This window comes from Lagopus muta, chromosome 2 (genome assembly GCF_023343835.1).
Source record: "Lagopus muta isolate bLagMut1 chromosome 2, bLagMut1 primary, whole genome shotgun sequence".
In the NCBI taxonomy this organism is placed as follows: domain Eukaryota; kingdom Metazoa; phylum Chordata; class Aves; order Galliformes; family Phasianidae; genus Lagopus; species Lagopus muta.
Window position 1 is genome coordinate 24657516 of NC_064434.1, and position 25735 is coordinate 24683250.

Here is a 25735-nt window from a genome sequence, read left to right on the forward strand (position 1 = left end):
GATGGTCAAAGTCAAGCCATCCCATTGGTGACAACTGAGTCTAGCTAAAACCTGTTCAGTAAGAGTACATACCAGAACTCTGTTGGACAGACAGAATGTACTCTTTACAAGTTTCCAAGTATCAAGCAAGAGGAAGGGCAAATTCAGTTGGATATTATCCAGTTGCTAAGGTGCTGTTATTTGAGAACAGCAGGCTAATTCTTTCCCTTACCTATAATCTGCTCCTCACTATTGACACAGGTTAACAGGCAAAACAGGGATGGTCATCATACTCAGAGATTTTACATCTGATTAGTATGTCTAAGTTTCATACTTCTAACTAAAATTGTTACACTAGAAGTTCAGAAGCTTGGTATATATGGGCAGGTCTTATCACTGAAATCCATCTCAAACTGAATGGAAAGGAAGGGAAAGAGATGTTCTAATGCTAACTCAAACTGCTATAAAGACGTTCCCTATGGAAAGTTTATTAAAGCTGATGTCCTCTCCCACCCACCGAAATGATTGTTTCCATGTTCATTTGGTGTCAGATAACACTTTCATTCCAATTACCTTTAAGTCTGTATCTTTGCATCAATATAAATACAGTTTTAAAAGTAGCAAGGCTTCTAAATGTTCTTGCTAAAACTCTAGTCTTTTACGGAATTTTAAATAATAATTATAGACACATTTGGGAAGCCATTATGGGACAGGAAGATGAGGAGGAAAAAAAGGTGACTTTAGATATACAGTGTCTGTTAGTTAAAACAAGACATTCCTCATGCAATGTATGCCATAGAAATAACTGTATTTCTTATGATCTGTATTTCTTTTCAAGGGACAGGGGATACCATAGCTATGATCCTACTTTTTTCTTCAAGTTGCTTTTGTGTCCATTTCAATGGTCTCTTGAGGTATGTTTTAGCTCATTCAGCCATACAGACTTATTGTAGGTTTCACTCCAGTCTGATATCAACATTCTATCATGGTCTCTTTCACAATGACCTCATTCCCCTATTATCAGTCTAAAAATCAGAGAACTGTTATGGAGGACAGAATTCTCTGGAAGAGTGGCAGCAGTAGAGTTCATTAGAGAAGAGCCTATACAAAATTTATTGCTGGGCCTGCAACTTTACCTCTGACATTCAGTACAGATCACCAGGTAACTATACAAAAGAACAGTGTTTATGCCAACTTGCATATAGATGGTCTGGGTGCTGAGTGTTTTTGGTGCTCCTGCTACATGATTCTATCTAATAGCACAGTGGTATATGCCGACGTCATGATCATTTTCTCTGATTTTGGCAAAACCTAGTTTATAAAAAGTCTAAATCATGCCTCCTGAGCAATGAAGGACTGATGGCCCTCAGAAGAAGTATATGTGTGGGCAGATAGTCTCTGGTGAGAAAATACGAACTGGACATAAGGCACAGGTTACAGTCATGGCAGTAGCAGGCTATCCAAACAGTATTTTCACACAGTGCATTGAGAGCATAGGGGAAAAAGTTACCATTCACTCTGCTCTAAATCACCCAGAATTCAGTGTTCATTTCTTCTCAGTGATACATTCTTTAGTTTGAAGTGTCAACGAGAGTAAGGTTTGGTCAATGTGCTTGGTGAGGCTGATAGAGCAGAGTTTGGACCTACTCTAAGAATTTCCATATTGATTCCTTAATGAGCCATAAAAAACAAGTGGAAACTCTGTCCTTAGCAGGAGCAGGAATGTTGGAGTTCTGCATTAATCCACTGACTTCAATTATTTTTTGTGTCATGCTTCGAAATTTCAGTCAATCCCTGCAGAGGGCAGTAATGATTTTTTTTTTTCTCTGAGCACAGATTTTCTACAAGATTTACTTTTTTTCCCCAGTAAATCACACAGTGGATGAGATGAATAAGCACTCTGAAGTGGTACAAATTATCTTTCTTGTTAGGTGTATGTGTGATATGTGTTGCTCCTATAATCAGATTTATTAAAAACATGATCAAAGATTGGAGGAAAACTTTTTTGGTATTTAAAGCAAAATAAATATTTTTGACCCATTATTCATGCATACAGTTATATTGCACTATTTCAGCTCATTATGGAGGTATTTCCGTGAGGTTGGATGAATGACCAATGAGGTACAGAAATCTATACTGTGTACCCAATGGTCCATTTGTTCTTTACGTCTTTGAAATCTGAGCAGTGTGTTAATCCCCAAGTGAAATCAAAAGACTTCATAAGGCCTTCAGTGACACTCAACATGGATGACAATGGCTTTGTATCCTGCCATGTATTACAAAAAGAAATTTATTTGAACTTTTGTAGTAGAGTAGGTATCTTGGTTGTAGCTCACATTAATAGTGAACATACCTGACTATTTAACATAATGGCTGTTTAATTTGCCAAATTATTTGACTCTGTAAATTTTCTGTTTTGAGTCAAATTATCACAATAAGTTCTATTTCCTGTGACAATACACTGTCACAGCAAAAGGCTGAATTCTTTTGAAAAAATTAAAATACACCTGACAACAAGAATATCTACCTACTCAATGACATGACAGGTGCAGCTAGTAACGTATGATTACTTAAAAGTATGTTGTCAAAGTATCATTGAAGGTGTTCACATTCAGGTGTGACAAGTCCTTTTAAATATGTTCACTGGTTGTAAAAATACTTACAAAGTTTTTTCTGCCATCTCAAATGCCACTCACTACAGCAGTTTTAGAGCAGAACTTAATTCTTACGGGTATTTTCACCAGCAAAATGTTCAATAAAACCATGCCCCCCCCCCCCAAAAAGGGTAGAACTCTCTATATAATAATGACTTTCTCATCCAGTGAGTTGCAAATGAACTCAAAATACATATATTTTTCTTTCAGAACTTCATTCGCCTTTCCACAATCTAACACGCATTCTTAATGACTAATAAGTGCATTTTCTGAATAATTGATAGAAACACTATTTTATCCCTCACCCTAAGCATGGAAAGAATGTCATTCACACTTGATAAACACAGTCCAACTCTGCGTGTGGTGTATGTGCACATAAAGAGCGATCACATTTATTGCCTCTTTTTAGTGATATAAATCATAAGTGTTATGAACATGATTCTTCCATTACCTCACAGGGTAGGGACATAAAACAGGATTTCTAACCTTCGCTGCCTTTATCAGTTCTGAAAGCTTCTGAGAAAGTTAATGGCTGAAAGCAGATAGCTTTAGCATTACTTCAGGCACATGATTCCATTCCATAGTTTACCTTGACATACTTTTTTAAACAATTTTTTTCTTGCTTTGCTAAAAATTTTGTAAAACATTAAATATGAGATGCTCTTGACAACTTTGCACTACTAAAAATAAAATAAAATGCACCAATGAAAACAGAATGACATCAGGCAGTAAAACAGTGTAGTCACTTGCTTTTTTAAAACAAAAACAAATACTTTTAAGTTGCAACATTTAAAAAAGTCGAGCTGTCTGTATTTCTACTTCATCTGAATTACTCTGTTTATTAACTCTGAACAGTATTATTAGTATTTGATAGTTACTCATAGTACTGTGAGCTACTGAAGAATTTAGTGTGGAAAAATAAAGCAGGACATTTACATAAAAACCCAAGAGAAAAGATGTGTCTTTATTTGAAAAATTAATGAAAAAAGTACAAATGCTTACCTTTGTGTTTGGGTGGCATAACTGTTATCATATGTCTCATAGCTTGGATCATCATATTCACCCCCATATCCATCATCATATCCCTAAGGGAAAAACAAAACACCAAACCTTAGAAGAGTGTTAAATTAACGAATATTATCAAGCTGTAAAAGTATCCTGTATCAGCATATACATGCTATATTTGTCTAGTATTATGTAGAACATGCAGCTTCCTGACAGGAATTGTGAATTGTGAAGAACAACTTACACGGTGCAAGCATAAAGAAACCAATTACTCATCTAAGAATGAAGTTTATTCATTGACAAACTGTAGTGTATTGTCCAAACCACAGTGCTTCAGCAGGATCTATTTAGCTCGCTGATGAATGATAATGAAAACAATCATTTTCCAGCAACTGGTTATATAAATGGTTGCATAAATACCTATAGGAGAAATGAACAAATGGCAGGACAAATATACTGACCGTATGATATAATAACAGAGTAAAAAGGAGATATTCTAGGGATGATTTTTTATTTGGTTGAGACAACATTCATTCAACATTGGAACAAAAGAGTAGTCAAGAAATAATATATGGAAACACTTTTTCTATACAAATTTTGGGAGCTGACACTTTTTGTTAACTAGAAAATTTTCCCATTTTGTAAAGTGCGAAAGGAATTAGGAGGCTTAAAAATCTACGACTAAACGCTTATATTTATAGCAGAAGACAATTAGGATTTTTTTTTAAACAAACTATCCAAAGTTTAGTTAGGGACAGCAGGAGGTAGCTGTTAAATAATAGAAGCCCACTAAATATCCACTCCAGCTTACTATCATAACTACAAAAGTACAATGTTAGTTTGATACTTCATTCATTCTGCTAATTAAGGGGAGCTTATAAACTGGAGGGAGACCAAGTTTTAACATGCCTAAATAGTGACAGGACAAAGGGGAATGGCTTTTAACTAAAAGAGAGGAGATTTAGTTTAGATGTTACGAGGAAATGCTTTACTCAGAGGGTTGTGAGGCACAGGTTGTACAGAAGCTGTGGATGCTCCATCTCTGGAGGCAATCAAGGCCAGGTTTTGAAAGGGGCCCTGGATAGCCTGATGTAGTGGATGCCATCTCTGCCCAGTGCAGTGGAGCTGAAACTAGTTTGACTTTAATGCTCCTTCCAACCCATAACATTCTATGACTCTACAAGCGAGCTACACTAGAACATCCATTACAGAAAACGGGACAGCACTGCAGATGGTAATTCCACCTCTAAGACATTCACATCAGCTTGCAAAAAGGAAACATTCTCCTGGTTTGATGTGGAGCAGGGCCCAAGCATAGCTGAAGAAGGGAAAGGTCATGCAAGACCGGAGAATGGGATGAGGTACAGGTCTGGTAGACATCTTCTAGTCGATAACGAGAACTGTCCCTAGCCATGCAGGCTGGATAAGACTGTAATTATGCCTTGGTCACTGCACTTGCTTTGCCTTTGCCTAACAACCTGTGACCTAGTGCTCATGTCAAGATGTCAAGGGCCTGAGCTACGACTGGAAGTTGTCAATGAAAAGAGAAAGTACTGCCTTTGGCAGAAACATGGAGGCCATAAATCATGTAATGATTATTATATACACAATCCATCATGTTTTTGGGAACTGAAAATGAGGTCTTAAGGAACCAATAGAAGTTTCTCTGCTTATCTGCAGCCATGTGTTTTTCATACTCACGCTTATCTTAGTTTGCATACCTTCTAACTGTTTGCCCCCACCTTGCTTATCATGCCAATTCACACATAAAAGGGCTAAAAGCCAAGATGCTGGAAGACAGCTTTGGGAGCTCCTCTCAGCTGGCCTGAGAACCACCAGCTGTGGTTCACCAACAGTGATGCACACATTGATGACACAGGTCATATAACCTTTCCTACTCCTATATACTTTCCCCAGAATCTGTAGCCTTACCCAATCTAATTTACCCTTACCTACCCTTATCTACCTCCCCCTCTCCCCACTCCCAAATACTGATTACTCATAGGCTAATACACTGCTTGCTTAGAATACATGTGATTACAGATCATGTGTACAACAGTTTGCTCAAAATTCATTTAATGAATTGTTTGGGAGCACCTGAACTGTATCAGTGAAATGCACTATATTCACTGTCTTCTTGCTGGGTGAAACAAACCAGGAAATGGAGTGAGACAGTAGGGAGATTGGGGAATAACCTCTTCCAAACTCTGAAGTCCACACAAGCCTCATTATCTTCTATTGCAGTGGAAGCGCATCATTTTTTTTGGCCTTCATTAGCGTAAATTAATACCAAAGCCGTATAGTCAGACACATACTCCTGCACGCTACAGTGGTATATTGAATACTACATGATTTAATATACAGGATTAAATACGTATGATTAAATATACAGCTTTTGAGGACAGGCTGAGAGCAATAATGAACCATCCAAAACAGATGTTAGTCACATCGACAAGTGTACTTCTGAATAGAATCCAGCCACTGTAAAGATGAGAATGATGCAAGTCTGTATACAAAGTGGAATAACAGCTAGAGGAATGACATTTCAGCATGCTTACCCAAGATATAAGAGAAAAGGAAAGGCAAGAAATTAGCTCTCTGAGTGCCTTGATGCCTGAGGAGGATCAACTTTTAGCACCAGCAGGGCAGAGAACTATTGTAACAGATTTTAACAGCCTCCTGAAGGACTCAGTAGGTCAATATAGTGCAAATGTTTCAAGTGAAATGGTTGAAAAACAAGGAAATTGTAAAAAGCATGTTTCTTTGATAAAGTATCTTCCAGATAACATTCTATTATTTGTGTAATTCTGTAAGACAATTATCTTGTAATACTATTGGTGAACTATTTATTAGCATTTGTTTCAGTTTAATGTGCTGCATCACCCAGAAACCCTTGTTCTAAGGTAGCCTTAGGCATCTAGAACCAAGATGCAGAACACCTTTTTTCACATCCCTAAAGTGCCTCAAACTAGCTGAGCATTTTTCTTCTGTTTAACCTTCAACTTCCAAGCACTTTAAGCTTTAATGTTTGAAAGTATTTCTTTCATATACAGTTTGAGAAACGAGACACCCAGGTTCCATCTTTCAGCAACTAGGATTTGCTCTAGTCTTACAGCAGAACATCTTGAAAAGAAGGAAAATGAACAGAAACATATGTATAATCATAAAATAGATTTGCTTGAGTTGGAAGGGACCCTTAAAGCTCATCTAGTCCCACTCCCCTGCAATGAACGTGGTCATCTGCAGCTAGATCAGGTTGCTGAGAGCCCCATCCAACCTGATCTTAAATACTTCCTAGGATGGGGCATACTCCACCTCACTGAGCAACCTGTAACAGGACTTCACTACCCTTCTTCTTCCTTATATCCAGTCTAAATCTTGCCTCTTTTAGCTTGAAACCACTTCCCCTTGTGCTATCACAACAGACCTTGCTAAAGAGTCAGTCTCCTTTGTTATAGCCCCCCTTTAGATACTGAAAGGCCACTATCAGGTCTCCCCAGAGCCTTCTCTTTACTAGGCTGAACAACCCCAAGCTCTCAGCCTGTCCTCACAGGGGAGACATCCCACCCCTTGGATCACTTTTGTGGCCCTCCTCTGGATGCACTCCACCAGGTCCTTGTCTCTCCTGTACTGAGGGCTCCACATCTGGACACAGTACTCCAGATGAGGTCTCATCAGTACAGAGTGGAGAGAAAGGATCTGCTCCCTCTATCTGCTTGTCACTGTTCTTTTGATGCAACCCAGAATACAGTTGGCCTTCTGGGCTGTGAGGGAATATTGCTGGTTCACATCCAGTTTGCCATCCACGAGTACCCCTGGTGCTTTTCCGCAAGGCTGTGTTCAATCCTTTCGTCTCCCAGCTTGTATTGTTAGTGAGGGTTTCCCACAACCTATGCAAAAATCTTACATGTGGCTTTGTTGAACCTCATGAGGTGGACCAGTGCCGACAGTTCAAGCCTAAATCCCTCTGGATGACATCCTGTCCCTTGGGCATTTTGACTGCACCATGCAGCTTGGTGTCATCCACAAACTTGCTGAGGGCGCATTTGATCCCACTGTCATTGTAATTGATGAAAATATTAAGAAACATTGGTTGCAACACCGAATGGCACTTAGACACCAATCTCCGTCTGGACACTGAGCCACTGACCACCACTCTCTAGATACGATCTCACAACCAGTTCCTTGTCCAATAAACAGTCCACCCAACAAATCCATATATTTCCAATTTGGAAGGAACGATATTATGGGGAACTATGTCAAAGACCTGACTGAATTTCAAATAGATGACATCAGTGGCTTGTCCCTTGTCCATTGATGTAGTTACACCATCACTAGGTTGGTTATGTAAGAATTTACCTTACTGGAACTGCAGTGGGGCTAATGATATTTACTAACCAACTACCAATGGATTTGAGGATTTTCATGTGGTTCAGAACTAAAGAAGTAATGTAAAAAAGTGAAAGTGTTGAAGAAAATTAAAACATTTTCAATCCAAGAAAGGACTAATCATTAAATAAGAATATTTAAGTATTTGCCATCACTTCCCAACAAAGACAAGAAAAACTCTTAGAAGGTTCAGAATAGTACATTAAATCAGCATTGGGAACACTCACTTCAGGAGTAAATACGCAGTTTTATAACACAGAAGATGATAGTCAGGGGAAAAAAAGGGTGCGCTAGAGAAAAAAGGAACACAAGTGGAAATAGGCTTATATTCTGCTACCTTAGGAGCAGCTAAGTATCAATTTGACTCAACATCCAAGATATATTTAGGAAAGACTTTTTTAAAAATTCAGGTTTACTCAAATCTCCAAGCTTCAGATGCTGATACAGATATTAAAAACACAAATAAAGAATAACAGAGACAACAAAAACAATGCTTTCTCTTTAAATCTGAGTTTTCTATTAAGTGTTAAAACCCTATGTTAAAAAATAACAGCATTGTTTAAATCACTTCTTCTCTGAAAAGCCTTACAAAATAGGATTTTCACAACATGCTTTGAAAAAAATCATAGTTTTCATCTCTCAGAAACAGAATCACAGAATGCCCAGAGTTGGAAGGGACCTCAAGGATCATGAATCTCCAACCCCCTGCCACATGGAGGGCCACCAACCTCCACATTTAATAATAGACCAGAAACCAAGAAGAAAAGCAAGTCACATATTTATAATGAAAACTGCCTCACAATATTTTAAATTCAGTCACCTTGGAAATATATAATAAAATACACTGCACGAAAACTAACAGATTTTATTTTTCTAGAAGAGAAACCAAACTGTTTTTTATGAAATATACCTCAGAAAAAAAAACAGTAAGTGAAAGTAAATATGTGAACATGGGAAAAAAATCCGCAAACTAGAGAGACAAGACAGCCATTTTCATTAGCTGCAGCCCCAAAAAGTAATAATGGACACAAACATTAATACTCTACTTCATAAATGGTAAATATATAAAAATTCACTTCTAATTGCAACTCCGTGTAAAATAAGTGGCCTTTACTCAGTAAATGGCCTTCAAATAGTTAACACTCTTTCCTCCTACTTGCTTCCATAAATCTATATACATTTCTTCTCTCCCTTTTTTTTTTTTTGTGGCTGGGCCATTACATAATTCTTTCACATATCCATACCACCTTACCTCAGATGTCTATAAGGTAGCCATCTGCCTTCTAGGCAGTGGTTGATTCCCTTCATAATCCAAGGGGAGAAATAAAACATTTTTAGAGGATAATTCATCCCCCACGCTTTTGATGTCTACTTCATAACAAGTTGATTAGCTCTTTAAACGTGAACCGACAAAAACAAAGCTCTATATTATGAATTTCATAAATGAAATACAGGAACAACAGTCTACAGTGCCCAGGGTAAATCTGCTGTCCAGCAGCAAAGAGCTGATCTCAAGATTTTAGGCTTCTTGTTGAAATCAGTTTTATTTAGCATATACCAGTAATAGGAAATGTCTTTATAACTGGATGGTGGGATATATTTATATAAATTTATATATAAATTTATATATAGATTTATACATAGGTGAACATCTTTCACACAGCCATGGATTTATCACTGATATTTTAGTATAATCACAGTCACAGAGATTCGGCGAATTCAAAGCAATGAACTTAGATGAGCTGTTCATAGGTGAGCTATTCATATCCCCATACTTCAATAGTTTAAATAAACCTGATGTTGAACAATTTTGGCAATTAAAGCAATCAAACCAAACAAGTTTACTGCCCGTAAATTCTAAAACTGATTCTATTTCACGTGGAAATAGGACAGTGACCACGAAAGCAAAAAAACAACTGTGGTGCCAAAGCAACTAGAGTAAAACAGAATCCCAGATGTCTCAATAAATTGCTGTATATGCTCCAAAATGTAGGTTTCATTTAAAAAAAAAAAAAAAATTTGTACTTTTTCAAATAAATACAAAATAAGTGAATATTATTTTAAATATTTTTTGTATATTAAAAAATCAGAATTGAATGAAAAAATAAATCTAATAAAAACATCACTTCTCTGCTTCCTTCTGTATTTACCATAGCATATAGTATAATTTCTGCTGCAATTACTACACCATCACTTTCATCAGGCTAATATTATTGCTTCTTCAAATCCATTTGTTAACTCTGATGTGCTCATGGAGTCACATTACAACTTCTCACTAATATATAAAAGCTGTGTATAACCTGCTGCCACTAACCACAGTTTAGCTTATTGCACTTTCCCCATCCCGTCTCTTTTTCTTCCACAAACACTAAAACCGTTCCCTCTCCCATTTTAGTTGTGGCTTTTTTCCCCCCATACTGATCTCCTTATTGAATAGAATTCTAACCTCAGAGTCTATCCTTTACCCAGTTCCCGTAGCAGACAAATAGTTCATAAAAACACCCTTTCTTCCAATTTCAATAAAATGACTTATTTTAGTATAAAGCAGCAAGTGGAGGTGAAAAATAGTCAGAAGTATTTTCTTTGTGTAGTTGTGACAAGTTGCATTTTCACACTTGTCTGAGATTGAGATCCCCGAAGGAAGGATTTTTTAATTGTTACTTTTATTGATAACTTGTACTGCTTTACATAGTACTTCAGAGACAATAAATTACATAGCAAGATGCACTGTTGACAATATATCACATAAATGACACTTAAATGAAAGATTTATTTTACCTGTGAAGTGAAATGAATGTAGGAGAAAGCTGTCTCCAGCTGCCAAGGAAGGATGGGCTGTACTAAACCATGGTTGGCTTTCATTTCTTAATCATATCTAATACTTCCGCTTGCAAAACTTCACGTAAATGAAATAATGAACCAACAGATGCTGATGCTTCCTTACAGGAGTTGTATAATAAGACTGAATTGATATAAAAATCTGTCCATAGAGCAGGAGGGTTTCTTGTTTAGTAGAGAAAAGCACCTATTGAAGACAGACAACTCTTCTACTTGAGCTGAGCAAACAATTGACAGCTTAACGCATTTCATAATCGTTTAACATGCTAGCCACAGTGCCTTAAAAGAGCACTGGTTCAATCTTAAATCAGCTTTCTAATAATGCAGCAAACGACATTTCCAGCCCTTAAAAACCAGACCACAGGATTTTCACTCTCAGAGTTGCAAATATGCAAGTATTTGAGAAACTAGCTCAGAACAGAAATGCTATGGTAGGTGCTTTACAAGGCCCTGAATTAAATTTAATTTTAAATCAAATTTCACTCCAATGTATTATTGATGCTGGAAGTAGGCAGATTAAATATAACTTGGTCAAATGCAAGATAATGCATACTAGTAAATACATCCTCTATCAACTGCTGATGTCTGAATTTACAGAATTCCCCCAGGAAAAGACTTTCTCGGAGTCACCATGATTAACAACTAGGAGACCTCCTCCTTTTTGGTGCAGCATTGAAACAAACAATAAAGGTAAACAAAAATATATTTCTTATATTTCCTGTTTGAAGAAAATAGATTAACTCCATGTGGAATAGTATTTGTTTTGATTCATATATTTAACCAATAAGAATCCCATGAATTAGTAATACATAACAATAAAACATCTTCACCCAGGGATAGTTCGAGTCATCCAGACCCGTTAATAATACTTAATATGTGAAAGTGTTCTATTGCATAAAGGATCAGAGAAGTTATTTTCATCTTAAAAGAAGTTTTTTTTCTTATCCCGTAAAAGAGGACAAAACAGTAGTTGGGAGATGTAACCGTGACAGTTCTTATTTGGCACTGTTTTGAGGCATAGGGCTAAATATGATTTCACCAGTTCCACATTACCTGCCATGAACTTGCAACCTGAATAGCATGTCTCATCAATCTGTACATTTAGAACTTTTTTTAAAGTAAACTTGCATTTTAAAGGGGTGACACAGTGAAAATTATTTAAAGAAATATAGGCAGATTTGAGAAGTTTCAAAAAATAATCTAGTAAAAGCAAAACAATACATCAAGTTGATATCATTTCAAAAAAGAGGAACTCCATATATTTCTGCTTATGACAGTGATTAAACTATCAAGTACTGCTTGCAATGCTTGCAGCAGTGTCTGCAGCGCTGCTAATCACATTTGAATGAAAGCATTCCTGGAAATTATTCTTGTTCTTGTGTACTGTACAGGATTAAAGAAGAAGGTGAATGTTAACTCACTGAATGTTAACTGTCATATTTCATCTTGCAACAGAGATTGTCAGTGAATGACTAGGAAACATTTTAGCATGCTGTGTAGAACACAAGGATTAAGGGTACTGTAGAATTCTCTTTGTGATTTTAAAAGATATGTAGGAAGAGTGAACTTCACTAGAACAATCTCATACAGAAATTATTGCAGATGGGTCAAGTTAATTAAAGACAAGTGTAGAATGTGATGGGATTTCTCATTTGTGAATATAAAAATGAGCACAACAGTAAAATGTGTTTAATATTTATTGAGGTACTTAGAGGTAGTCTTTAAATTGTTACACTCTCAAGTTTTAGCAGGCAATTAGAGAAACCAGGGATGAAAAAGAACAGATCTATTAGGAGCTCCTGTAAAACATGACTGCTTCTTTCAGTACATTTTCTAGTGTTTTCTCTAATCAAATTCCAAGTATTGTCAACAGTAGGGATTCCACCATTTCTCCTGGGAGACTGCTTGACAACCTAATAGTCCTGACACCAGGATCATCTCTGCAAACTGTATCCCATACAACTAAGTATTTCTTACTGTGATAGTGAGATGCATTCTCCTAGATCAGTATTCTCCTACATCTGTTTACATTCTTCCAGTTTGTATTAAAAATAATTTATACATAATGATTCAAAGTCAAATACAATTTTGACACAGACAACACAACAGATAACACAGCAACAAGCCAGAGACTCCAAACCATCATCAAGACCTTATACAGATCCCTATCTCCATACATCCCTTCCATTTTCCTGGGTGCAGCAAACAAATGTGCTGGAAGAGGTAAGCAGTCATCTTAGCCTGTACTGCAGGAACAGTGAAAAACACTGCAAGTAGCCACCAAAAGTGAAAGTCTTCTAACAGGAGTGGTTGCTGGGATGAGTGGAATAATGGGATAGATGACTTGCCTGAATTAAACCCTCAAAATCCAAAGACAGACCTCATAGCAAGGCACTCAACTTATTCAGCAAGACCCTGTGATATATAACAGTCCAAATTTGCTGAATTTTTAAAGGTGATCAACGCAATGCAGATATGAATTGCAGTAAAAAAAAACCTGTATTAATCAGAGAAGCAAGATTCTATAATTACTTCTAGCACATTTCTGGATTCTGACTGTCATGCAGCAATAAGGGATGCATCAAGATCCCAGACTTTAGCTAGATACAAGGATGAAAAACAGTAAGAACGGTTTCACTTATTGTATGCTACACTCTTCCCACCACACAGCTCTAGTTGCATTGGTTTAGCTTAGTCCTAACCTGCTAATTATGGTTGGTGGTTAAAGGGTGAAGATTTTCACTGAGAAGGTGGTGAGGTGCTTGAACAGGAGGCCCAGAGAGGCTGTGCATGTCCCATCCCTGGAAGTGTTTAAGGCCAAGTTGGGTGAGGCCCTGGGCAATGTGATGTAGTACTTGGTCTAGAGTCTCGTAACCCTGCCTGTGCCAGGGGGGTTGGAACCTGATGATCCTTGAGTTCCTTCCAACCCACGCCATCCTGTGAAAACCGCAGAAAATTGACTGGATATTAGAGACATAAAAGATACATTAACTAGGAAAAGTACATCAAAGATACAGAATGTGTTAAGATTGATATACTGAAAACACTATGCTAAAACTTACCTCTAAGCTAATTTTTCTAATGGTCTCCAAACAGTAAAAAGGAAGAAAGCATAACAGAAGTCAAGAAAGGGTTACAGTATTTTTCATTCTGAAGCTACTCATCCATAAAACAAAAATGCAAAAGTTAAAAAAAAAATGCTCTGCATTCTAGAAACATCTTTGTAAGAAGCAGGTTCTTTTACCACACCTTGTAGATCAATATGATATAAAATATATATGCATAAATAATTGTATATTGTAAATTGTAAATAATAATAAATAAAAAACTGTAAATATATAGGCACTTATCTTGCTGCACTAACTGCAAGTAACTGCAATGCTTCAATCCCTTTCACTCAACTGCATTATATGAGTATACAAGATTTTGAGGCTGCTGCTAATGACAGTACTCTCTAAAATGGATAGAAAGCAGAAAGTCATACTCTCTGTAACTGAACTCTCTGGTGAGATATGATTTCCATTTCCTCTCTCTAACAACTACATTAGATAAATAGTGTTAAATGTGCAGCGTGACTACATTCTAAAAGAAAGTAACGTGTGAAGATATTATTCTCTGGCCACAGACGTGGAAGTACAGTATGGATTGCAGTGATCTTCTATTTACTGGGGTACTTGAAATCTTGTGTTGTTCACTGTGTTTTGAATGAATGCATTTTGCTGTCTTTCCCTTGAAATTCTTGCTAAGTGCAGAACCCTATCAACTCCTCACATGGCATTAAAAATAACTGATTTTTTTCTCTCACCAGTTCAATTTTTAAAGCATGGGCGACAAGTCAGATTGCATTTATCTTTTAGGTAGAAGAACCCATCTAGTCCAAGGAAGCACACATAGGTGAGCAGAAATATACGCAGTCAGTTTCTGTGTGGACTGTTTCCGTTGTCTTTCTAGCTAACTGGAAGAAAAATCAATTTTTTTTTAAGCAGAGATTTTTATTATGAGAAACACAGATTACAGTATATCTTCAGCAAATTTACTTCAGGAAGAGTAAATATGACTAATGGAAAAAAAACAGTTTGCTAACTATTGTTTCTTTTTAAGTATGATTCCAGAACTTCACACGCTCTACTTTATTATGTTTGCAACCTGATAATACGTTGCCCTGCAGGAAATCAAATTTGACTTGCAGATCTTTACTCTAAAATGAAGCAAAGGTAAAGAAAGTTTTTAAATTGAATTCTCTGAAATTCATTTCAGATCTTAGGCAGCAAGCTCAACAAGCCAAAGTTTTGGAAGTACAGGAGGATGGAATATTGATAGCTAAATAACAAATCCGAAGTGCTCATAGTAGGAATATGCTTAAATACAAAAAGAGGAGCACATGGATACATTCTTCTATTATCAGTTCAGAGAAGTTAGATAACAATTAGACCACTTTTGAATATTTAAACAGTTATCAGGTTATTCTCATCATACAAACTATAATGGAAGAGTTGAATATCATTATTTTTTAAAATCTAATTTATTATTATTATTATTTTTAATAGATATATCACTCTTCCTTCCTCCATTATCTAGTCAACTAGTAGACCACTATTCCACAAGAGAAGTACTATCTCCTTATTGGCACATTTTTGTTCTGTTAATGCACTGGTGAAAATAAAGACTTTGATTTAGCTGTGATTTTAATGGTCACTGAGACAGGAATTCACATTAAAAAGTCTCAATGATTCCCAAAGGTGGTATCAGCACTTTAAATGGTGTACTATTATAATATTCAGTGAAAGAGGGCTTTTGTTTGTCACAGCCAGGACTAGGAATTATTTTGCAATGTAGACAATTACATAAAACATCAAAACATTAAAGAGAAGAAAATCATTTTCTTTAATTAACTCCTACATCTCAAGTTAAATAAGTTGTTCTAGTTGTTTATACAGAGCAGTGCAAAATGCTGAGAACACGGAGGGGAAAAATATACATTAAAATACACTTGTTGACTGCTCACCTAGGGAGATACAGACTGAAAGGAAGATGACTCTTACAGTCATTGACACAAAAGAGACTTCAAGGCTAGGCAACTCTATTTTCAATACTCATGTCAGGCTCACAAAAATATTTGACACCTATGTGTCCCACCATGAGTCCAAGAACTCTATTTGCAGGATGTTGGATAGAACAGTAAATAATAGCTGGAAGTTCTGTCCTAAAATGAATCTGTTATTTCCACAAAATCTCACTCAATGCACCTAAGATGCAAAAGAGGATAACTTAACAATTTTACAACTTAACAATGTATACAACTAGAAATAGGAAGCTCCCCTCCCAGTCACTATATTTGTATACAATAGCCAACCAAGAGGAAAGATCTCAGTTTTGTGTACTGCATATTAATTTGAATATTTAGCATTAATATCAAACGGGAACTACATAATTGGGGCTAATGATATTCACTCACATGGTAAAATGTTTGGAGATTTGTGAGTAAGAAGTGCTAGGAAAATTCTGAGTGTCTCTCTGGGAAGTCTAAAACCTGATTCAGAATCACAAAACGTAATGAGAACTTTTATAGGACTAAATTGCAGATTGACAATACCTAGCTATTAGTATTCAAACGAACATTAAGAACTGCATCACTGGTAATCAAGAGTCAGCTTTCAGGTTGCGGGTATTCTTGCCAATTGAAGAAATTGGATACTGGGCTACAGCTTGATACATCCTTACTAGATAAAGAGGAGGGGAAGGGAGGGGCAGCGGCTGCTCCCAACTCCTCATGTACTTGGAGGACTTGGAGAACCTAAGATGCTTTAATATTGAAAGAAATGAACAGCTAAACAACTGTTTACTAAGTAATGACTAACTAGTATCCAGTTAGTACAAGTTACTCACATCCAGGAATGTTTTGAGCCAGTTTGCATGCCCCAAGAATATCTAATATAATTAATCTGCACACAAAACACAGCTGATACCATTTATTTCTTTCCAAAAGAGCACAATACTGTAACACCAGTTAAATGTGAGATCTGGTTCAATAACTTTTAGCCTGAAGATACATTTCTAGTGAGAATGGCAATTTCACCAAGCAGGCTTTAAGCTATATGTGATATTGGTACTCTTATCTAGTAGATTTGTTCCAAGTTTAAAAATGAATTCATGAAAGAGAGAGTAAAGGAAAACAAGAGCATAAAACTTTCTTCTAAGAACAGAGAAAGAAGTTTTAGGTCACGATTCACGGACCAAGAAGTTTTCTGAGCATTTTTTAAGAAAGGCATAAGCACCTCTTCATCCCTTAATTTTCCATCTCCAGAAGAAGATTCAGGACTGTAAATACTTAATATTTACCCATAGCCACATGTGACACAAAAGCAACACTTCACAGTGTTAGACTAGATGATCTCAAGAAATCCTTATGATTCTGTGATATTTTGCTTTTTCTTTCCCTTGAAATGAGAAAGCAAAAAGCACTGCATATTTCTATTCCTTGCATTTATTTACCTGCTTTTCAAGAAACTGGCCTTGATCGCAGAACCGACAGCTAGAAGAGGACAAAAATATTTCTTCCTGTATGACTAATTTGTCTCCTATATTGTTCAGACCATTTGTTAAAAATGTCATTAATATTTTTGTCTGTATATTTTTATAAATTTATAATGTATGAGCAAAAAAATTGTCATTGAAGTATGCATAATTCCCACTTAGAAAAACTGAGAAAACTCTCACGAACTTCAGCATCACCAAAATCAAGCAAACAAATAAATGGGATTAAAAATAATCTGGTAAACTTAATTGTAGGTATTAAATCAGAAGCAGAAAAAAAGCGTGATGTGTTTTTTACTAAAATAATAAAATACAATTAATAATATAAACACATTTTTTAATGTACAAAGATGTAAACTTTCAAGCAAATCTGAGATACAACTGATCATCATATCCCTACTATAGATATTAAACAAACCACAATTTAAAGGTGCTAAAGTAATTAATATACTCAAAATCAAAGTAGAGATCTGTGTTAGAGCAATGAATAAAGCTCAGCTTTGGATCACATCAATGCTTCCCTAAATGGTACAAGTCAGTTCTTGCTTAGATCTGCATTAACAGCAAGTTAGATATTGATGCTATCAGAAGGGATGTTTTATAAGCATTTTATGAATATACTCTTAAAAACTGTTTCACCAACTCACACTTAAAAAGATTCATGCTTAGAAATGTACGGCCAACCATAAAAGGCTCCTATCAACTTAAAATATGCAACCTATTTTTTGCAAAATGATCACACAAATACATTCCTATCTCAATGGGCTTGTGGGTGTGGTTTTGTTCATTATCTCCTTTCATATGACATTATATCATAACAGATGATGAATTTTAAAGCTTATTCTTTAGGCTTCAAATCACATTAAGCCAACTTGGTTGGTATTGTACTATTTTGCTTTTTCAGGGCATTTCCTCATCTGTTTCCACTGACTCATAAAAAGTGTAGGCTGCCCTCAAGATCTTCATTTAACATCCTCTGATTATATGTTATAAACAAGCACTTTTAGTATATATGTAAAAATGGTTGTGTTTCTTCCCAAATTATTTAATCCAGAAGGAATGATAGTGAAAAATTCTTTGCCAATACTGTATTTATCTTCACATTTTATCGATATGGTAACTTTTAATTTAGCCTCACCTCACAACGTGTTAATTATCTTCCATGACTGGATGACGAGAATCAAGATTAAAATTTTAGTATTTCCAGTTTTCATTAAAATATTAGTTTTTTGAATTTCATTTGTTCTTTAGGCTTTTGGTATTTTAAAACACCATTTATTTTAAAACAACTCCTTTTGTATTTTCAATTCATTTGCTTCTTAGAAAAGTTATCAAGAGAGTTTACAGGAATATCCATTCCTATACCTATATAGGTATATCCATTCATTCCTGATGGATGCTGACAAAAATATAAACAAGCAGAACAAAAAAAATCTACAGAGGATACAACAAAAAAAACTGGAGCTTCCCAGAAAGTTGAAATGAATACATGATTATTTTTAGATTTAGGCAATATGTATTTTTATAACAGAATTCTTAATTTCAAATTTTCCTTTCAGAAATATGAAATTTATCCCCTAAATTAAGAGCTTTTTTTGAAAATGTGGCACAGATGGCCTTTAAGTGCTACTAGACACATACACATCAAAGTTAGAACAACCTTCACAGAAATTTTCTAGAATATTTGCCAAAATTAATTTACTACCTGTGCTTACTAATATTCACAAATCAAATTATTCCTGTCAAGCTGAAAGGCACCATGACCATTTCGTTTTTCAATCTTGACATAACACAGTGAATTAGATTTAAAACATCATAGACTGCTTGGATAATACAGGCTAGACATTGAATATACTACAGAAAAATATTCCCTAATTAATATAATAGGTGCAATAGTCAAGAAAAGAAATTGAAGGTCATTAATTGTTTAGTTGCCAGATATATTAATGAGACAAAATAAATTCATGGAGTCATAGAATCCTTAGAGTTGGAAGAGACCCTTAAAAGTCTAACTCCTCTGCAATGAACAGGGACATCCATAGCAAAATGGCAACAGTTCAATTTTTGGAGTTGACAGAAGGAAGGGGATGTTTAGGTCCCCTGGAAACACTGTTTTTCAAGGTGGCACTGTGTGGAGTAGGTATACATCTGAGAGAACTGTGGCCATTAAAACTCACTCTAGGGCAGAAAAATCCCTGGAAACACACAGGGGCAGCTCCTGGACAGCACATGCTAAGGCAAAGTTACCATAAGAAGGAAGGATCGGCAGGGGAAAACAAGTTAGGGGTAAAAAACAAACAAACAAACACACACAGAAAGAAACCACTAGTCACCTGGCCATCTCACCACAGGAATCAGGAGGGACTGAGAATATTAACACCTTGACAATAGTCAGAACTACACGAAGTAGGAAGAGAGGTGTTGGGCTGAAGTTGAGCCTGGAGAAGGGGGAAGCAAAGATATTGCCCTAAGCATATGTTTAACTTGTTTGTGTCTTATGACTGTAGTGAGTAATTTAAAATTTAATTAGCTACTAATCGCAAAAGTTGAAATTCTGCAAGAGGAAAGAGTTTTTTTTTTTTTTTTAATTTGTTTCTTCTCTACTCCATCTACTTTGCAGTGGTACAAAAATGGAGGACTGAAGTTTTACTTTAATGAGAGTAGGATTAATAGTCAGGTTATTATATGTAAATGTATTTACTCTGTCTTCTGCTTGATGTAAAATAAATGTTGTAGCATGCACAACATAAAATAAGTTGCTTTCTTGCATGTATTTGCTACTGTAGTTTACCAAAATGTAGTAAAGGTAATTAAGTATGTCAGTTGTGATTAGGCCATTTAATTAATCACTGTGCGACATAAAACTGTCTGTCCACCCTACACAAGACCATATATCATGGACCACACCAAAGCTCCATGTTGCCTAGTATGTTATGGCAAATATTTAGGGGAAAGTTTAAATAGTATAGACAGCTAGACTGCCTATAAGAAAGGAGTGATGATCTGTCAGATGTAGCCCAAGCAATGCTGGGATTTCCTGTCAGTAGAAGAAAATGTCCACCACAGTGGACATACCTTTCCAGTTATAATATTTTTTGGATCTTGTTTTTTAACTCTTTTTTTTTTTTTGCCTCTGTACCATTCTGTGACAGATTCCAAAAGTTATTTCCCATGCAAAACAGTGCTTTTTAAATTATTTTAAATTATAGAATCATAGAATCACAGAATAATTGAGTTTGGAAAGAGCACTAGGACCTTCTAGCTCATACATAAACTCCTCACCAACAAACCACTAAACCATGACCCTCGGTGCCACATCCACACACTTCCTGAACACCTCCAGGGATGGTGACTCTACGACCACCCTGTGCCAATGCCCCACCACTCTTTCTGAGAAGAAATTTTTCCTGGTTGAAATTGGAGCTATACCATTTGAGACATGTGCAAAGTATGGAACATGTGTATCTGGCTCTCAGACACTATGATGCTTATTACCTTTAAGAGTTTTTTTTTTTTCTTGGTGAAGAACATAATCACAGCCTTCTCAGAAATTTCAGTAAACTTTAATCCTATTTACTTTTTCACCATCTCATTCAAATAGTTTTAATATTTTTGAAAACACAATCACTATTCAGTCAATTTCTCTCTGACCTCCTCAAAACATGAACAACTTTACTCATCTTTTATATAAGCAGATGGATGTCCCTTTATACCTATTTATCCAATTATATTTCCATGATGAAAATACTTTGGAGAAATGACTTATAACCACAATCATGAAATGCACTGTTGAACAATTCCTGCTTTTAACCAACCTTTTGGTCATACATGAAGTTGAAATATAAAATAATACTTCAACTTCCATTTTTGAAGAATTGTTAGTTATATTTGTATGCAGTTCATTTTCACACATGTTGTATGTCCTTACTCCCCAGCGTGGATCACAAGAATACCTTAGAACACAGTATCTGTGCATGATTGAATACTGTGTGTCTATAGCATCAAAAATATCCCTGTTTTTTTTTTTTTTTCAGTAACTGCATCTTACACATTTTATGGAAATATAATGTCCTTTTGTTCTCACAGACAGCATGAGATCTAATTTAGTTAAATCATCTTGCATAACAAAACGAGACAATTTCACATGAAACTTTAATATAACTTTCTTCCTTGTTCTAAAATGCTATGCCTGTGAGCTGCAAGGAAATTCTAAATACAGAACTTTTTTCTCTAGCTAAGGTAAATTGATTAGTTCCTCAATTTAACTGAAGGTGTATTTGTTCTTAAGTGATGTGCTGGAAATAGCTTGTGAAGGAGCTGTAAAAGAATCCCAATAAACAGCTTCCCTCCTCACCCAAACCTAAGATGGAATAGCAAAACTGTACCTGGGGGGAGTAACAGGCCTGCTATCCCCTGACAGATATGCTCATTACCTTGGCATGGGAGGAAGCAGGCAGGTTGCCGATTCAGTTTCAGTTCTGCATTTTCCCCTACAGTTGACTCGATGGAAGCCAAGATACCAGCAGTCCTATCTAAGGAAAACTGCAGCACAGCTAAACACAGCATTGCCTCAAGTCATTCAACTGCTAATGACTCAGGTTTTTTTTGTAGAACGTCTTTTGGAGAAACTTCAGTTTCATACAGAGGTAAAAAAAAAAAAAAAAAAAAAAAAAAACTACAGCAGATTTAAATGCAAAAATGTGGCTGCAGATCACAATTCTTGAAACACAGAGATCGCAAGTTTTGAAGAGCGCAAATGAAGAAACTCAATAAACTTCCTTCAGGAATGAGAAATATTCTCCAGCAAAATGCAGGCAGCATAGACAAGTTTCCATGGGCATAGCATGCAGTTATTCAATTTGGACAATAATTGCTTGTCATAGCCATTAGAACCATAACTGACTGCTGCTGATAACATTTAAGAAGAAGATAAGAAAGCAGTTAATGTAGAAACGATTAATCTAGCAGCAAAATCTAAATTGTAAAGCTTTCAATTTTTAGCTGAGCGTAGCAATGAACTAGCAGAGACCCAATGGCTCAGTCTTCTGAAGACAGGTGATCTTGCTGTCTAGAATAATTCAGGTAAGTTCAAGGCAAAGCCCTCTGTGGAAGACTGAACTTGCAGAGTATCTGGAAAGGAACCTGGATTGCATCTGGCTGTTTTACAACAGAACTAGTCTGACACACAACAAATGTTGTCCTACAAATTCAAGATGATTTCCTTTTTCAGTGAGAAATATTTAGAGAAAGTTTCATCTGTTTGATTAGAAAATAGCATAGCGCTAATTTTTCTTGACCAATTCACATCTGTGGTTCATGGCTAACTTACTCCTTCAAGCACATTAATTGTCTGATAATCTCATCTTAAGTCCTGCTTTATTTCAAAAGGTAGAACTACATAGTGGTGCAAGGGAAATTGGTTCTTTTTCGGGATTCTACATTTCTCTATGTTTCCTTCAGCTTCTTAGCAGCACATTACTGATGTGTTGATGCTAAAATAACACCAAATGTTAAGTTGCAGGAAAACAACCCAGTAGTATCTTAGCTATTGATCAAAGTCCCCTTTAGCATTTATAACAGATGCTTGTTCTCTCTTTTTTTAAATATAAACTAAAGATTGCTGCCCCCTTGCTTCATGACGTCAATATTTTCTCCAATTCCATAGATGAATAATAATAAAAAAACCTAACCCAAATAAACACAGTAGGGAAACAAGCAATATAAAGATGCATAATCAACAAATATACAGATGCTACAACTACAAAACATAAAAAGGAGTTCGGCTAAGCAGGTTACTACATTAAAAAAAATAAAAATTAAAAAAAAAAATGGAGCGCTTACCCTTATCCTAGGATTGCTGTAAAACTCCAAAGCAGGGACCTCCAGAAAAAAATCCTTTCCTACTGGTAGTCAGCTCCTAAATGGGTCTAGTAGAGGTGGAGCCAGGCTCCACCCCTGCCAGCAACACAGGTGAACTACCTTCACCTGTGCTCCCAGGGCTGACTCATTGCTCGCCTCTGGTGATCTATCAGAGGTTCAGGCCGTGATTCAGCAGTTCCCATACAAAAGGCAACAAAATTAAGCACCTTAAAACAGCAGTAGTAAGAAAACTGTATCTTTTTTGGCTGAGTGTCCTTGGTCAAATAACTTTTTAACTGCAAAAGAAGCCAAACTAAGCTTTGCATTGAGGCTGATTGTTGCACGGCTTCAGGATCTGAATTGGCCTTATAATATGTACGTGTTGTCAATGTCAAAATGTCAGTTTCCAGGTAGGAATAGATCTTGTTTCATGTGCCTGGGTTGTAGTTAAGCTTCTCAGTCTGTAGAAAAGATACCAGAGCAAAATATGAAGATATTAAGCAAGAGGGAACTGGCAAAATCAGAACTATTAACATTCTCAGGTTTTAGGTCCATCAATCTTGCTACCTCTTATCCTCTCTGGAGATCTAAAGTAATTAGTTGAATCTGCTCCTGTCCTTCTGGCAGGCTACTTAATACAGACACGTGCACATTTGTGTGATGACATTACTCATCTGTTTCAGCTCTAGCAAATACTTAAACATTTTAAACAAAGTGGTACAATTCTAATAGGAAACAAATAGATCCAAAATAGATCTGAAACGTTGGAGGGAAAGATGCAATTTCAAACCTTTCCTCCAAATGAGGCATTGTTTTGAATCTATAGTTCTCACACTGAAGTAGATATTTTCTTTCTGATTATAAAGAAGGAAGAGCTAAAAGCAGCATTTTGAGGACCTAATAATATGGTTACATGGTTACACTACTGTGGAGTGTTGTGCTATACCCAGAGTTATTCCTATTTTATCCCTAATATTTTAAATTCTGACTTCCCCCTCTGATAATTCTTTTCTTTAACATCGGTTATTTTTTTTTAATTTCTACAAAGCTCCTGTATCATCAGGTACACTTTTGACCAGTTTTATTAGGACTGTGCTTTGGGGCCAAATTTCTCAAGCATTCCTAGCTTCTAATTAATTTTAACTTTGGTACAGTTAAAAATTTATATCAAAGAGGGTAAAATTAGGTCTTTAGGAGCATGAAGACAGTTAAAACTTTACTGTAACACAAGCCAGTTTGGAGCTGCACAGAAATTGCTGCAAGTATATTTTGCAAGATTAAGTACGTTTCTTATTAGCGTAACACATTTAGTATACTGCATGACTATGCTTAATCAGTGCCACATATCCATGAAATGGCATCAAATCAACACAGCAGTATCTTACATATAAAAAAATCCCAAACTTATTTTCATGTAGTTTTATTTTTTGTTTGTTTTGTTTTCCCTTCCAAACGGGAGAAAACTATGCAGTTTATGTAGATATTCAACGTTCTCTCAGTATGCGGAACTCAGACTGATATCAACGGGAGCTCCATGGAGTCAGCAGGAGCTCAACAGCAGAGTCAAGATTTCTTGTGACTGATTTTAAAGTCTTCAAGCACCAATAATACATTATGTAAAGGAGAAGTAAGGAGGAGTGCATGAATGTGGTGTTTGTGAATAGTGAAACGTGTCTGTTGAGTTCCACAATGTAGGTACATAAACAGCATTTTAATTTTAATTTTTAATTAATTACAAACATTTCACTGCATATTTAATGCATTCAAGAGTAATAAATTTTACAAATCAGCTTAAATTAAAATATAAGATGCCACCAGCTTCCACTCCACCACCACAGGGAGACCTGGGAACTCCACCTGAGACAAAGCCCCTGATGTGTGAGGAAAAGTTGTACAAGGAAGTGGAGGAACTGTGCTCTGTGGTCCATCACCACAACTTTGGTATGTTCATGCTGTTCTCTCCACGCTGACTGGCTCTCCTCCTGTTCAAACTGCTGATCTGCCTTTGTTAACTGAGTAAAATTGCAGGCAGTGTCAATTACTCCGGTAGGGCATTTGCACAGTAAGTTCACAGTGTAGCTTACATCAGTGCAGTTCTTGTGTGCCATATGTTCATCACTGACTACAATGAACTGATCCAACTGCATGGGAGAAGTTCAGTAATGAAGTCCACATCTGGCATAAGAAACTACATGTGGAGGAAATGAAAAATATATTTGTATTTACTACACAGGACCTTCAACTATCCACTGCAGTTTATGTTGAAAGTCAAATAGTTTCTACATGACTTGATTAAATTGACAAATGTATTAAATTTTACAAAAAACAAATTAAATTCCAATTAAGTATCTACCTAAATAATGCTCTGGCTTGGTATAATTTCTATTGAGGTAGTACTTAGCTCAGTGGGCGGCCTATTCAAAGAAGATTTGGACTCCAGTAACAAATTTTCTTCTTATTTTTGTTTGTAAAAAAGA

The 25735-nt window shown here is 36.1% G+C and overlaps 1 protein-coding gene across 14 annotated transcripts in view; it reads right to left on the reverse strand.

The window, feature by feature from the left end:
* The window catches only part of KHDRBS2 (KH RNA binding domain containing, signal transduction associated 2), a 337849-nt gene that overhangs the window by 65924 nt on the left and 246190 nt on the right, over positions 1-25735 (reverse strand). For all 14 annotated transcript variants that reach the window (XR_007374929.1, XR_007374928.1, XR_007374926.1 and 11 more), the window contains exon 7: positions 3636-3718. Coding sequence is in view for 2 of the 14 variants with exons in the window: in XM_048935423.1 (XP_048791380.1) it covers positions 3636-3718 (83 nt within the window). In the remaining 12 variants the exon portion in view is untranslated. The remainder of the gene's footprint in view (positions 1-3635; positions 3719-25735) is intronic.